This window comes from Jaculus jaculus, chromosome X (genome assembly GCF_020740685.1).
Source record: "Jaculus jaculus isolate mJacJac1 chromosome X, mJacJac1.mat.Y.cur, whole genome shotgun sequence".
Classification (NCBI taxonomy): Eukaryota; Metazoa; Chordata; class Mammalia; order Rodentia; family Dipodidae; genus Jaculus; species Jaculus jaculus.
The window spans coordinates 2771912-2785214 of record NC_059125.1 but is presented as its reverse complement, the minus strand read 5'-3'; the positions used below and the strand labels follow the sequence as shown (position 1 = coordinate 2785214).

At 45.2% G+C, this 13303-nt stretch overlaps 1 protein-coding gene across 4 annotated transcripts in view; it reads right to left on the bottom strand.

Annotated features, from left to right (window-relative positions):
- The window catches only part of Sh3kbp1 (SH3 domain containing kinase binding protein 1), a 446513-nt gene extending 433487 nt beyond the window's left edge, over window positions 1-13026 (bottom strand). The window contains exon 1 of one of the 4 annotated variants that reach the window (XM_045140550.1): window positions 12774-13026. In XM_045140550.1, the coding sequence (XP_044996485.1) occupies window positions 12774-12777 (4 nt within the window). In that variant the 5' untranslated portion in view covers window positions 12778-13026. The remainder of the gene's footprint in view (window positions 1-12773) is intronic. The other 3 variants (XM_045140551.1, XM_045140548.1, XM_004667906.2) reach the window with 3 other exon arrangements.
- Window positions 13027-13303: the final 277 nt, after the last annotated feature.

Here is a 13303-nt window from a genome sequence, read left to right as displayed (position 1 = left end):
GTACCTAACATTCTCCTCTGGCCTCTGCATGCATGCACAAGGGGCCACACACATCTGCTCACACACACACACACACACACACACACACACACACACACAAACACTACAGACTGCTACTACTACTCCACATACACACACACGTCAAGACTCTCAGCAAAAGTATGCTTCCTCTTTCCCTGTATCCGTTTAGAATCTCAACTGGGAGCCTTAGACTTCTAAGTTTTCTTCAAGGCAACTGGCAGGTTCAGGAGCCCTTAGGTGACAGGATTCTGATCTGCACACTAGAAAAGTACTGGGGAGGGGTGATGAAAAAGACTTAGAACAAAATAGTGCTGATGGCTGCAAAACACTGTGAATACACCTAATATCACAAGATTATGTTCTTAAAATGGTAAAATGGCAAACCTCATTGCATATATTTACAATTTTTAAAATAACTGACACATTAGAAAAAACACTGAACTGTATAATTTAAATGTATACATTTCTTGGTGAGTTATATTTCAACAAAACTGTTTTGTAAAACGTATTTGACAGGGCTGGGGACATGGCTCATAGATAAGGCACTTGTTGCACAAGTGTGCGTACCTAAAATTTGATTCCCAAAAGCCCACATAAAAACCCAGATTCTGCAGGGCTGGAGGGATGGCTTAGTGATTAAGGCATTTGCCTGCAAAGTCAAAGGATCCAGGTTTGATTCCCCAAGACCCATGTTAGCCAGCTACACAAGAGGATGCAAGTGTCTGAAGTTCGTTTATAGTAGCTGGATGCCCTGGCGTGCCCATTCTCTCTCCCCCAGCCCTCTTTCTCTGTCAAATAAATAAAAACCAAACAACAAAAAAAGTGAATTTCTATGTCCCCAGCATGCCTTACAGCAAGAACGGAGGCAGAAAGGCTGGAGAGAGCACTTCTTGTGCAAGCATAAGGGACTGTGGAGGCCTGAGCTTCCCAGGGCCCACATAAATAGTGGGTGTAGCCACATGTGTCTGTAACCCCAGATTCATAAAGGAGCAAAGATCCAAGAATTATCAGAGCTTCTGAAATAAAACAGCAAGCTCCATGATCAGTAAGAAGCTCTCACTCAAGGAGAGACAGCTCAGCAGTTAAGGCACTTGCCTGCAAAGCCAAAGGACCCAGGTTCGATTCCCCAGTACCCAAGTAAAGCCCGATGCATAAGGTGGTGCATGCATCTGGAGTTTGTTTGCAGTGGCTTAAGGCTCTAGCACACCCATTCTCTAACTGCCCTTCCCCCCCCACTCTCTCAAAATATTAAAAATGAGTGGAAGGGTGATAGAGTGGGACCCACAACATTCACTCCAGCCACCACAGGTGAGCACATGAGGCACATAAATGAGGAGACAACACAAACACACCCACACCACGTCCCACACGCACACACAAAATAATAAATAAAAAATAAGAAGGGAGGTGATTACAGAAGAATCTTCCAGAAGCTCTCAGGCAAGCCAGCCTGGCTAACACAGCAGTGGATAACAAAGACCCTGCATCATACAAGGCGGAAGTTAGGGACCAACACCCAAAAGTTGCCCTTGACCCCAATACACATGTGGTGTCACACCCATGCCCCCTACATTCATGAACATGCATGCACACAAACAAACAACAACAACAAAAAAAAAAAAATCTAGAAAGCAGGCTAGTGGCACATGCCTATGCAGTTGGAAGGTAGAAGAAGATCAGGCATTCAAGGTCAGTGTCAGTTACATAGTGAGTTCCAGGTCAGCTTGGGCTAGAGTGAGCCCTACCCCCTAAAAAATTACTAAGGAAAATGGCTAGTGAGCCTTGCACTGACAGAGCATCTAGAAGCTGGGTAGGGCCCCTTCCTCCACATCAGAAGGCAGTCAGGTGCTGCTATTAGGAGGCTACACACGATGCCTTTGTGAGCCTCAGTTTCTTGTCCTTTGCAATCATGGTCCATGACATTAAACCATTCCACCACTTCAACTCCAGAGACTAACAACCTTAGACAGAAGCACATCTCTCCAAGAAGGTTAAACATTAGGGGGGCCCAACCCTGTGAGAAGCAAGGTCAGGAATGTGTGCCAAAGCCCTCACCTCTCCCTGGCAGGAGAGAGGGCAACAGAAGTGCTATACTTTTTACTCAAAGAACAAAATAGTGAAAGAGAGTACTCAAGCCCTGTTCTACAGTGCCTTCTAGGCTCCTTCACAAAATTAAGACATCAGCTGCAGAAGAAAGTCTTACATTCCAAAATGAAGTCAGCTGATAAAGGAAGGAGAAGGCAGACCTTCAACCAGCTGTGTTAATGAATCTTGAGGCCTCCTCAGACCCAGCATGGCTCACCTTTGGAGCTAAACAATTCTTTGCTGTGAGGGACTGTCTTGTACACTGTAGGATATTTTGCAGTGTGCATGATGTCTGCCCACTAGATTTCCTGTAAACCGACCCTACACCCACCTCCCCAGCTGCAACAACCAAAATCAACCCCAGATATTTCCCCTATGGGGAGGAGAATCATCCTTAGTTGAGAACTGCAGCCAAAGAGAATTTTCTGTCTTGAAATTTGCAGTTCCTCATTGAAGCCATGTGACACATGAGGTGTTAACTCTTCAGGCCACCAGAGCTGTCAGCAAACGGACCTTGTAAACAGAAACATTTTCTCCCTCCCTCTCCCCTCTCCCTCTCTCTCTCTGCTGGCAGTCCACAGTCTCAGGAACTGCAAGTAGTAACCATACTTGGGTGAAAGGGTTACTCATTCATTCATATGGCACTTACTGGATGCCAGGCAATGAGCCACAGAAGTAGAGCTAGGGAGACCCCATCAGAGATGACAGACTTCGTACAAGATGACATATACAGTAATCTTTGGAGGAGGCAATCTTTGGATGAATGAGGTAGATGAAGGCTACATAATGGCACCTCAAAAATGTCCACATCCTAATCCCCAGAACCTGTGAGAAATTAAGGTAAAGCTTTTGAAAAAAGAAAGGAACCCTGGATTATCAGGTGGGTGCAATAAAACACAGCAACACTTATAGAAGGAAGGCAGGAGAACCAGAGTTAAGACAGGAAATGTGAGGAAACGGAATAACAGGCCAGAGTGATGAAGTAATAAGCCAAGGCAATGCAGGAGCTTCTGGAAGCTGAATAAGGCAAAGGAATGAAATCCTCCAGAAAGAATGCAGCCCTGTTCACACCTTGATATTGACCCTATAAAACACATTTCAAAATTCTGACCTGTTATTTTAAGCTACTACTAGTTTTGTAGTGACTTGCAGTAATAGGAAACTCACGGGAAAACTACTGAGTGCAGGAGTGACATGCATTCCCCATGGAGGGAGCTGCTCAGAAACCTAACTCCTCAACATGCATGGACAAAGTAGGTATGTGGCAGCCATTGAGCTCCAGAAGGCTTCACTGTGGTATTTAGGTTCTAAAGCATTTGCCAGATAAACACATGGAACCCAACCAGAGATACTTGGGGCTTGCATAGTGATTGGAAGATGTTGAGGGGAAAGAAGAAGGAACCAGAGGCAGAGCAAAATATGAGAGTGCCTTTGGAAGTGATGTGAAAGGTAATAAATGTCTCAATGAGCCATAAGTATTTTTTAAATTTATTTTTATTTATGACAGAAAGACAGGCAGAGAGAGAGACAGAGAATGGGCACACCAGGGCCTCCAGCTGCTGCAAACTCCAGACACATAAGCCACCTTGTGCATATGGCTTATGTGGGTCCTGGGGAATAAAACCTGGGTCCTTTGGCCTTACAGGCAAACACCTTAACCACTAAGCCATCTCTCCAGCCTCTCCCCAAAAGAACCTTTTTTATTTTGTTTTGAGGTAGTGTCTCACTCTAGCTCAAGCTGACCTGGAATTCACTATGTAGTCTCAGGGTGGCCTCGAACTTAGTGTTCTTCCTACCTCTGCCTCCCAAGGGCTGGGATTAAAGGCGTGTGCCACCAGGCCTGGCCCAAAAAACTTTTTATTGACAGCTTCCATAATTATAGAAAATAAAACATAGTAATTCCCTCCCACCCTCACTTTCCCCCCCACAAATCCACCCTCCATTATATTCCCTTCCTCTCACAATTAGTCTTTTATTTTGATGTCATCATCTTTTCCTCCTATTATGAAGGTCTTTTTTTTTTTTTTTTTTTTTTTTTTTTGGTTTTTGAGGTAGGGTCTTACTCTGGTCCAGGCTGACCTGGAATTCACTATGTATTCTCAGGGTGGCCTTGAACTCACAGCGATCCTCCTAGCTCTGCCTCCCGAGTGCTGGGATTAAAGGCGTGCGCCACCACGCCCGGCTATTATGAAGGTCTTATGTAGATAGTTCCAGGCACTGTGGGGTCATGGATATCTAGGTCATTTTGTGTCTGGAACAATTTTATAAAGACAGACCAAGCCGGGCGTGGTGGCTCACACTTTTAATCCCAGCACCCAGGAGGCATCGCCATGAGTTCAAGGCCACCTTGAGACTACACAGTGAATTCCAGGTCAGACTGAGCTAGAGGGAAACCCTACCTCAAAAAACAAAAACAAAACAAAAGGGAAAAAAAAAAAAACAGACCAAGCAGGAAATATGATGTAAAAATGTTGAGCTCAGTTTGCAGCATGCTCAGTTGGAAGTGTTTAACACACCTGGAGGAGGTGAATCAGAGGTTGTGAATGGAAATCAACTGGACCAGTATTTTAATCTTTTTTTATTTCTTTTTTGAGGTAGGGTCTCACTGTAGCCCAGGCTGACCTTCACTATGTAGTCTCAGGGTGGCCTCAAACTAACAGTGATCCTCCTACCTCTGCCTCACGAGTGCTGGAATTAAAGGTGTGTACCTACACAGCAGCCCAACCACTATTATTTATACGCTTACCATGTGCCAAGCACTGGAACACATTCTAATGGATGAAGTTTCCACTCCAGTGACACTCACCATTCAGTACCTCCTTACCTAATAAAAACACAGACCAAAACTGGAGAGATAGCTCAGTGGTTAAGGCACTTACCTGCAAAGCCTAACAACCTGGGTTCAATTCCCCAGTACCCACAGAAGCCAGATATATAAAGTGGTGCACTTATCTGGAGTTTATTTGCAGTGGCTAGAGGCCCTAGCATGCCCATACTCATTTTCCTCAATCTCTCAATCTCTTTCTCTCTCCTCCTCATTCTCTCCCTCTGTATCTCTCTGCTTGCAAATAAAATGTTTTTATAAACACACACAGAGACCAAGGTTGGGGTTAGGAACACTTGAATCAGCAATGTGACTGAGGTCACTAAAGGGCAACTTACACTAGAAGAGGACAAAGATTAATAGTGTCCCAGAGGTGGATAAGGAGGAAGAACCAACAACAGGAGTAGTAGAGGAAATTGGGAGTAAAAGTGTCCCAGAAGCCAAGAAAAAGAGGTCCAAAGTTGGGGAAATGGCTCAGTGGATAAAAATGCTTGCCATGAAAGCATGAATACTTGAGTTTAGGTCTACACATCCCATATAAAGCCAGATGCAATAGCGCTAGCATCTATAGTCTCAGAATTGCTCAGAAGCTCATGGGCCAGCTAGCCTGGCAAACACATCCACAAACATCTAAAGATACTGCCTCAGGAGCTGGAGAGACAGCTCAGTGGGAAAGAGACCTTCCTACACAAGCTCAACCCCCAGGCCCCATGTAAAAAGCCAAGGGTGGCCATGCATGCTGGTAACTCCAGTCCTGAGAGGGGCAGAGACAAGAGAACTGATGAGGCTTGCTTGGTCAGCCAGTCTGACTAAAAATGGCATCTACAGGTTCAGTGAGAAAGTCTATCTTAAGGAAATACGTGGAAGAATGATAGAAGAGGACAGCCAACATTCTAGTCTGGCCTCTGCACGCATGTACACTGGGTGTGAGCATATGTACACATGCATCCATATACTATCCACAAACCAAAAAAAAAAAAAAATTGTTTTAAAAAAAAAAGATCCTGTCAGGCGTGGTGGTGCATGCCTTTAATCCCAACACTCAGGAGATAAAAGTAGGAGGATCGCTATGACTATATAGTGAATTCCAGGTCAACCTAGCCTAGAGTGAGACCCTACCTCAAAAGAACAAACAACAAAGAAACAGATCCTGGGCTGGAGAAATGGCTTAGTGGATAAGGCACTTGCCAGCAAAGCCAAAGTCGGACCCAGGCTTGATTCCCCAATACCCAAGTAAGCCAGATAGATGTACAGGATGATACATGTGTCTGGAGCTTGTTGGCAGTGGCTGGAGGCCCTGATGTGCCTATTCTCTGTCTCTCTCTCTCTCTCTCTTTCTCTCTTTCTGTCAAAATATCCTGCCACAAACACTGGACATGGAAGTCAAGGACCGACATCTGAAGTTGTCCTCTGTCCTCCACACATTGTCATGACATGAACATGGGTACATTCATACATACATGTGCACACACGAACATGAACAAGAATACACAGAGAGAGAAAGAGTTAGTTCAAGTCTTCAGCCTTAAACAGCCCAAAATGCTGACGTATATCTATTTTGTGATTTGGGAGATTGATTGTCCATGAGCTACCTTGTCATGAACAGATTCTAGAACACAATCAGGGCAGTGCCAGAGGACAATGGTCCTGGTAAGTGCAGGGCAGGATCCATGGTGAAAGTGTGGGTGAGGGAAGAGGACCTGTCTCAAGACACAGAGCAGTAGCAGGAGGAAAACAATTAATGCAATGTATAGCTTTTTAATTTTTTTTTGTTCATTTTTATTTATTTATTTGAGAGTGACAGAGAGAGAAAGTCAGAGAGAGAGAGAGAGGGAGAGAGAGAATAGGCATGCCAGGGCTTCCAGCCACTGCAAACGAACTCCAGACACGTGTGCCCCCTTGTGCATCTGGCTGACATGGGTCCTAGAGAATCAAGCCTTGAACCGGGGTCCTTAGGCTTCACAGGCAAGCGCTTAACCACTAAGCTTAAGTGCTTAACCTGCAAAGCACAGCTTTAAGATGGCATCTTAAACTATTTCATGTTCCATAACAAAATACCTGGGACCAGAATCGAAGTCTATTTGGCTTACTCTTCTTAAATCTGGTAAGTCCATGAGCACAGCATTGGCTTTGCCTGGTTCCTGGTATGAGCTATCTTGCTGCCATGTAACAAAGCAGAGGACATCACATTCCATGACAGAGCAAGTGTGCTAACTTGGGCCTCTTCTTGTTCTTATAAAATCATTAATACCACCATGAAGGCTTACTCTCATGATCTCATCTAGGGCTCCACCTCCAAATACCATTAACATTTATTTGTGGACAAGTTTATAACATGAACTTTTGGTGAAACATCCAAATTCTGGGAAGTGGCTTTATTAATACACTTTAAAAATCAAAGTTTAGGGCTGGAGAAATGGCTCAGTGGTTAAAGGTACTTGCTTGCAAAACTTGATGGCCAGAGTTCAACTCCCCAGAACCCACATAAAGCCAGATGCACAAAGTGGCACATGTGTCCAGAGTTCATTTACAGTGACAAGAAGGCCTGGCACACCCATAATGAACTCATTCTCTATCTGCCTCTTTCTATCTTTGTCCCAAATAAATAAATATTTTTTTTAAAAAATCGAAGTTTAAAACCAATGATGGAATCTTCAAGCAGGAAGTAGGCAATTAACTATGAATGTTCAATTATCCAAGATAAACAAAATGTGTGGTAGGAAGAATAACACTGCCTCCCCATACCCTCAGAACGGCTTGCTTCTGAATACAGTGACTTGGGTACTCCAGTAAGCCAGGAGTACTCTTCTGTAAGGCAAAGTGGTGTACACTTGACAATTCATCAGAATACCACCTGGAGGGCTTATTAAAATGCAGATTGCTACTGGGCTCCCAGAATTCTTGATGCAGCAGGTCTGGTGGGATGGGACCAGAGAATTTATACATCTAAAGGTCCACGCTCTGAAAACTGCTGTATTATGGACTTTCCTTCTCTAAGTTTGTAAGGATTCTAGTATTTTCTAGTATTTTTTCTGTGCTGCATCTTTCCCATGAGAGCCTAACTTCTAGATTTTAGCAGCTTACTCTGTGTTACTCCATATCTTCCCCTGGTATAACTTCTCATTTATCCATTTTGCTTAATGTTGAACAAAAGTCCAAGACTAAAAGTAGCTGATATTAAGGAAGTAGGCACAAAATATACTCAAGGGAGTCATTCTCACCTACCACCTCCTATTCACTGTACCTTCTCATCTCTTATCTAACGCTGAGAAACAGGAACATGGTCCTGCTCTCTGGGAGCTGCTGTTGAACAGAAACAATACCCTAGCCACCAGAAATCAGCAAGGCCACTATGACCAGAAAGGAAAGACACAAAATCCCCTCCATGACATGTTTGAACACAGACAAAACATGAGCTTTATCCAAACCATACGTGTGACCAGACATCTCCAACCTGCTTATACAAGGCCTATTGCTTTTATACCAAATTTAACCTGGCCCCAATATTTCCCATTTCTAGAGAATATTTGTTGATAATCATCAAAGTAGCCCAGGCAACATCCAACCTAAAATAATGCCTAACTCCCTTAAGCATACCTCTAACCACCGTGACACAGGTACAAATCCTATATGTCAGCCTCTCTCATATGCATCTTCTTATTCAGATGCACATGGCCCCCATGGGTGTGTGTTCTCCCTACAATGAGGAAAAAACCCCAGCTTGTTGAACGCCAGGTGTATTCCTAAGGGTATGTGGCTAGAGAGCAGTGATGACTCAGTCTCCTTACAGACATCATCCTCATGACTCTCCGGCCTATATCAGATTCGCCTTTTCTTTCACATGTTGCCACCACCATTGCACTCAAGACCACCAGTAGACTGAGAAGCCCAAGCTGGCAGGTCTATGTGAGCTATGCACTTGTTCCTGGCAAAAAGCAGGAGATCAATAAATATTTTTTTTAATTTATTTATTTGAGAGCAACAGACAGAGAGAAAGACAGATAGAGGGAGAGAGAGAGAATGGGTGCACCAGGGCTTCCAGCCTCTGCAAACGAACTCCAGACACATGCGCCCCCTTGTGCATCTGGCTAACGTGGGACCTGGGGAACCGAGCCTCGAACTGGGGTCCTTAGGCTTCACAGGCAAGCGCTTAACCGCTAAGCCATCTCTCCAGCCCAAGATCAATAAATATTTTACAGAATGATAAACAGACCAATACTGACAACTGTATGTAACACACTTTAAAACAACTATAGGGCTGGAGATATGGCTTAGTGGTTAAGATGCTTGCTTCAAAGCCTGAAGACCTGGGTTAGACTCCCCAGACCCTATGGAAATCAATGCACAAGGTAGGCACATGCATCTAGAGTGAGTCTACAGTGTCTAGAGGCCCTGGCATGCCCATTCTCTTTCTCTCTAATAAATAAACAAAAATAAGAAAACAACTACAAACACAAATATTAAAGATATAATATCAATAATACCAAAACAACTGAAGGAGTTAAGACCTGAAGCAACCAAGATCTGTACAACCAAAATACAAGGTTTTGCTCTAGGCCATAATAGATACGTAAGGAGAAAGGTCATGTACAGTAGAGGTGAGAGACCCTTACTCCATTTAAAAACAATTTTTTTTCATTTACTTATTTATTTATTTGAAAGAGAGGAAAAGAGGCAGAGAGAGAGAGAATGGGTACACCAGGGCCTCTATCCACTGCAAGGAATGAATGCCAGGCACATGTGCCACCTCATGCATCTAGCTTTTTGTGGGTGCTGAGGAATCAAACCTGGATCTCCGGGCTTCACAGACAAGCACCTTAACTGCTAAGCCTTCTCGTCAGCTCTTTCCTTCATTTTTAACTCAAGACTTGTTTGTGAGTGACATTCACTTCAGCTTTAGTATAGCATACTCTACACTAATACAGCATATTGCCCCAAACTGTGTTGTCACTCCAGAAATCTTCAAACAGAAGTCATTTGACTGACTTACAAAGCCTTCAGTCTTCCCAGATTTGGGTTGACTTTCCCTGTTTCTGACACTGATGGCATCTCCCAGCCCAATTCATAGGGCTTTGTAAGAGACCATTTCACAGCTAACTAACTTTATTTCAGGATTAGGGATTTTATGCTTTTCAGTTATTGTTCAGACCAAGACTATATCATATATTTTTCCTGTGTTATCCATCAACAGAAAAATCATTATCAGGCCAAGCAAGAATACAAGTCTTTTATCGATTGATAAACTGGTAAATCTTCTGAAAACCAAAGAGACTCAGGGGAAAGGGCTGTGCCTCTGTGGGTACACAAAATCCTAGTACTACTGGGCATTTCTATGGGGAAATATACAGAATCAACTGCTACATATCTATATTTCTTTGCAAATATACAGCTGTTTTAGAAAACAGCAGTTGATCTTTACCCACAAGCTACTTCATGTACCTTATATCCCATTATATACTTTAATAATTAATTAAATGATGTTTATTTTAATTTAGCACCATTAAGCATTAACTGCTGCTCCCTCCCCCCATAATGGTTATGATTTAAAAAAAGAAACCTGGGCGGGAGGGATGGCTTAGTGGTTAAGGCACTTGCCTGCAAAACCAAAGGAACCAAGTTTGATTCCCCAGGACCCACATAAGCCAGAGGCACATGGTGGCACATGTGTCTGGAGTTCGTTTGCAGTGGCTGAAGGCCTTGGCCTACCCATTCTCTCTTTATCTATCTCTCTCAAATAAAATAAATTTTTAAAAAAGAAAGAAACTTGAAGGGGCTATAATTTGCAGAAGCACCTTCTTTTTCTTAGGAAAGTCTAAAGAATAAAAACAGTTCAGATCTCAATGATAAGCAGGTCTTTTTCCTCTTAAAGGAGATTCAGTCCTCTTCCCATTGAAAGCTGTAAAGCACAGGCTGGCTATGCAAACACACATCTCTATCTCCTTTTTGTGCATAACTCCATCCAAAACAAAAGCTGATCATAGCATTCTGACCACCTCAGGAGAAAGTAATACGTTACTAAAGTGACCATGAGGTCCAACGTATATATTCTTGTCAATGAACCAAATCATTCTATCAAAGTCAAAAGCAAGATTGTGAGTGAAGTGTTGTGTCTTCCACAGATTAGGGGTATTTCATGCCACTCAATCACTTACTCATTTATTTATTCAATATTTATTTAGAGCCTGCTCTGCTCCAGACACCAAAGAAAACAGTTTTGAGCAATACCATAGAATCCAACACTATCTCCATGGTCATTAAGCCAATAGGGGAGTTAAGTAATAAATACACTATAATAGGCAACACTGCTGTGAAAAAAGAAGGTGTCAGGGTCTGGAGAGATGCTCAGTGGATAAAGTGTTTGCCTCACAAACTTGAGTCCTGAGTTCAGATCCCCAAACCCAATGTAAAATCCACAAACTGGGACAGGATGCCTACAGAAAGATGGGAGATGGAAACAGGAGAATTTCCTGGAAGCTCCAGACCAATTAGCTGCAGGAGGCAAAGATACCCGAAAGTTTGTGATCTGATCAAGCATGTGTGGGTGCAACCCCCCAACAACAAAAAAAGTGTAATATGAGAAAGGAACTAATTTAGACTGGGAGTGGTGTCATCGTAGGAATGCACTGTGGAAAAACAGTAACACTTAAACTAAGAGGTCATCAGATTGCCACCACTTTGGAAAAGGAAAACCGTTTTGATAATGACTACAAATAGGATTTGAACTTTGTGGATCAACGAAGGACTGGGTTAAATCTCTCCTCTTGTGCTTCTATGTTCATGCGCATCCTATGATTGCTTGCCTATTACCATGTGACTGGTGTACCCAATCAACCTCTATTACCTGAATACAGAAAGGTCTTACTTTAGTATGATTTATTATAATGTACACACTTCCTGTGATTGGCCTAAAAACACCCAAAAATGATCTGCCAGAGGCATAAAAAAAATTGAGGTTAGCTGTTAGTAAGAATATTACCTGGGCAAACCAAACGCTTAAAAACCCAGGCAATCACAAGTCCTTTACCCAATAAAGAATTAGCTCATTTAGCCAGCAAGGTGGTTCCCATACTATTGAGTCTATACCAAGTGGGACCCAGGAGACGTCATGTTAGGTGTCTACTTGGAAATTATGTTTAGTAAGTAAATCAAGGACTGGATCACCATCCCCCCCCCCCAGGACTGTAGACTTAGAGGAGGCTGTGGTAAGTAGCCTTTGAGCATCAAGGAGTGAAGAGGGGCCAGGCTGAAGGAAGACCAGCGGAGTGGGAGTCAGGGTTGGAAGTAAAAGGTGAGGGGGCACAAGGAGCTCTGGACCTACTGTGGCGGTTCCTAACCTTCCATCACTCCTATCAGCCTGCACCAAAAGTCAATCCAACCGGTCTCCAGGGATTCATTCCCACATTCCTGGTCCCTCCCAGGCTGGGCCAGGTGGGCACTGCTAGCCCTACCTAGGGCCAGAGCCCACCCGGTCCCAATACCTGCATCTGCAGCGCAAAGAACGGTGAGCTTGGGTGAGAAAATGGCCAAGAAAAAACTCTCCCCGCCCACCCGAAAAAAACCAACCACACCCCCTGCAAACCTCAGCTCTAGCGGCCCCGGGGGTCACCCCCCGCAATCCTTTGCCCAGGCCCCCGCGGGTTCCCGTCGGCGCCGCGCGGGCTCCACAGAAACACGAAAGCAAGTGGGAGTGAATTGGGGTGCGCAAGGCTGGTGAGGGCTCCCAGCGCGATGTCATCCGCTGGGGCCCGGCTCTAGGGCGCCCTTCCTGGGTCCGCGATCCTGGGATGGGCGCGCCGACCCCAGGCGGAGAAGGGCTTGAGGCTTCGCGCGGACCCTCACTTACCCATTGGCGTCGAGCCGGACCGGGCCGCCGAGGCAGCGTAAAAGTTGGCAGAGCCGGACGTTAGGTTCGGGGCGCCAGGGATCGCCGCACGGGGGTCGGGACGTGGGCGTCGGGACGCGGTGGCGTCTGGGCCGACTTCTTCCTCAGTGACGGCGGTGACCGCTCAGCGCCGCCCGCTGCTGCCTCTGCCACTGCCCTGGGGCGACTCCTGCTGCTGCTGCTGCATCGCGGCCCGCTGCGCCCGGCTGCGCCGGGTTTCCTGCTCTGTGCAAGTGGAAATTGCGAAAAAAAAAAAAAAAAAAAAAAGCGCCGCCCAGCACAGCGCCGGGCAGCCGCTGCCGCGCCGCCAGCTCGCACTCCTCCCCTCCTCCGCCTCAGCGCCGCCGCTGCGATGCTCCCGCGGCTCCGCCTGCAGGGGACGCGCGGCCACCAGGGCGGGGGCGGAGCCCGAAAGGGGCGGGGCTCGAGCGGCGTCCGGCCTGGCTCCCCGGGCGCGCCCCTGCGGCGGAGGTGGCTCTTGTGCCCTCCTC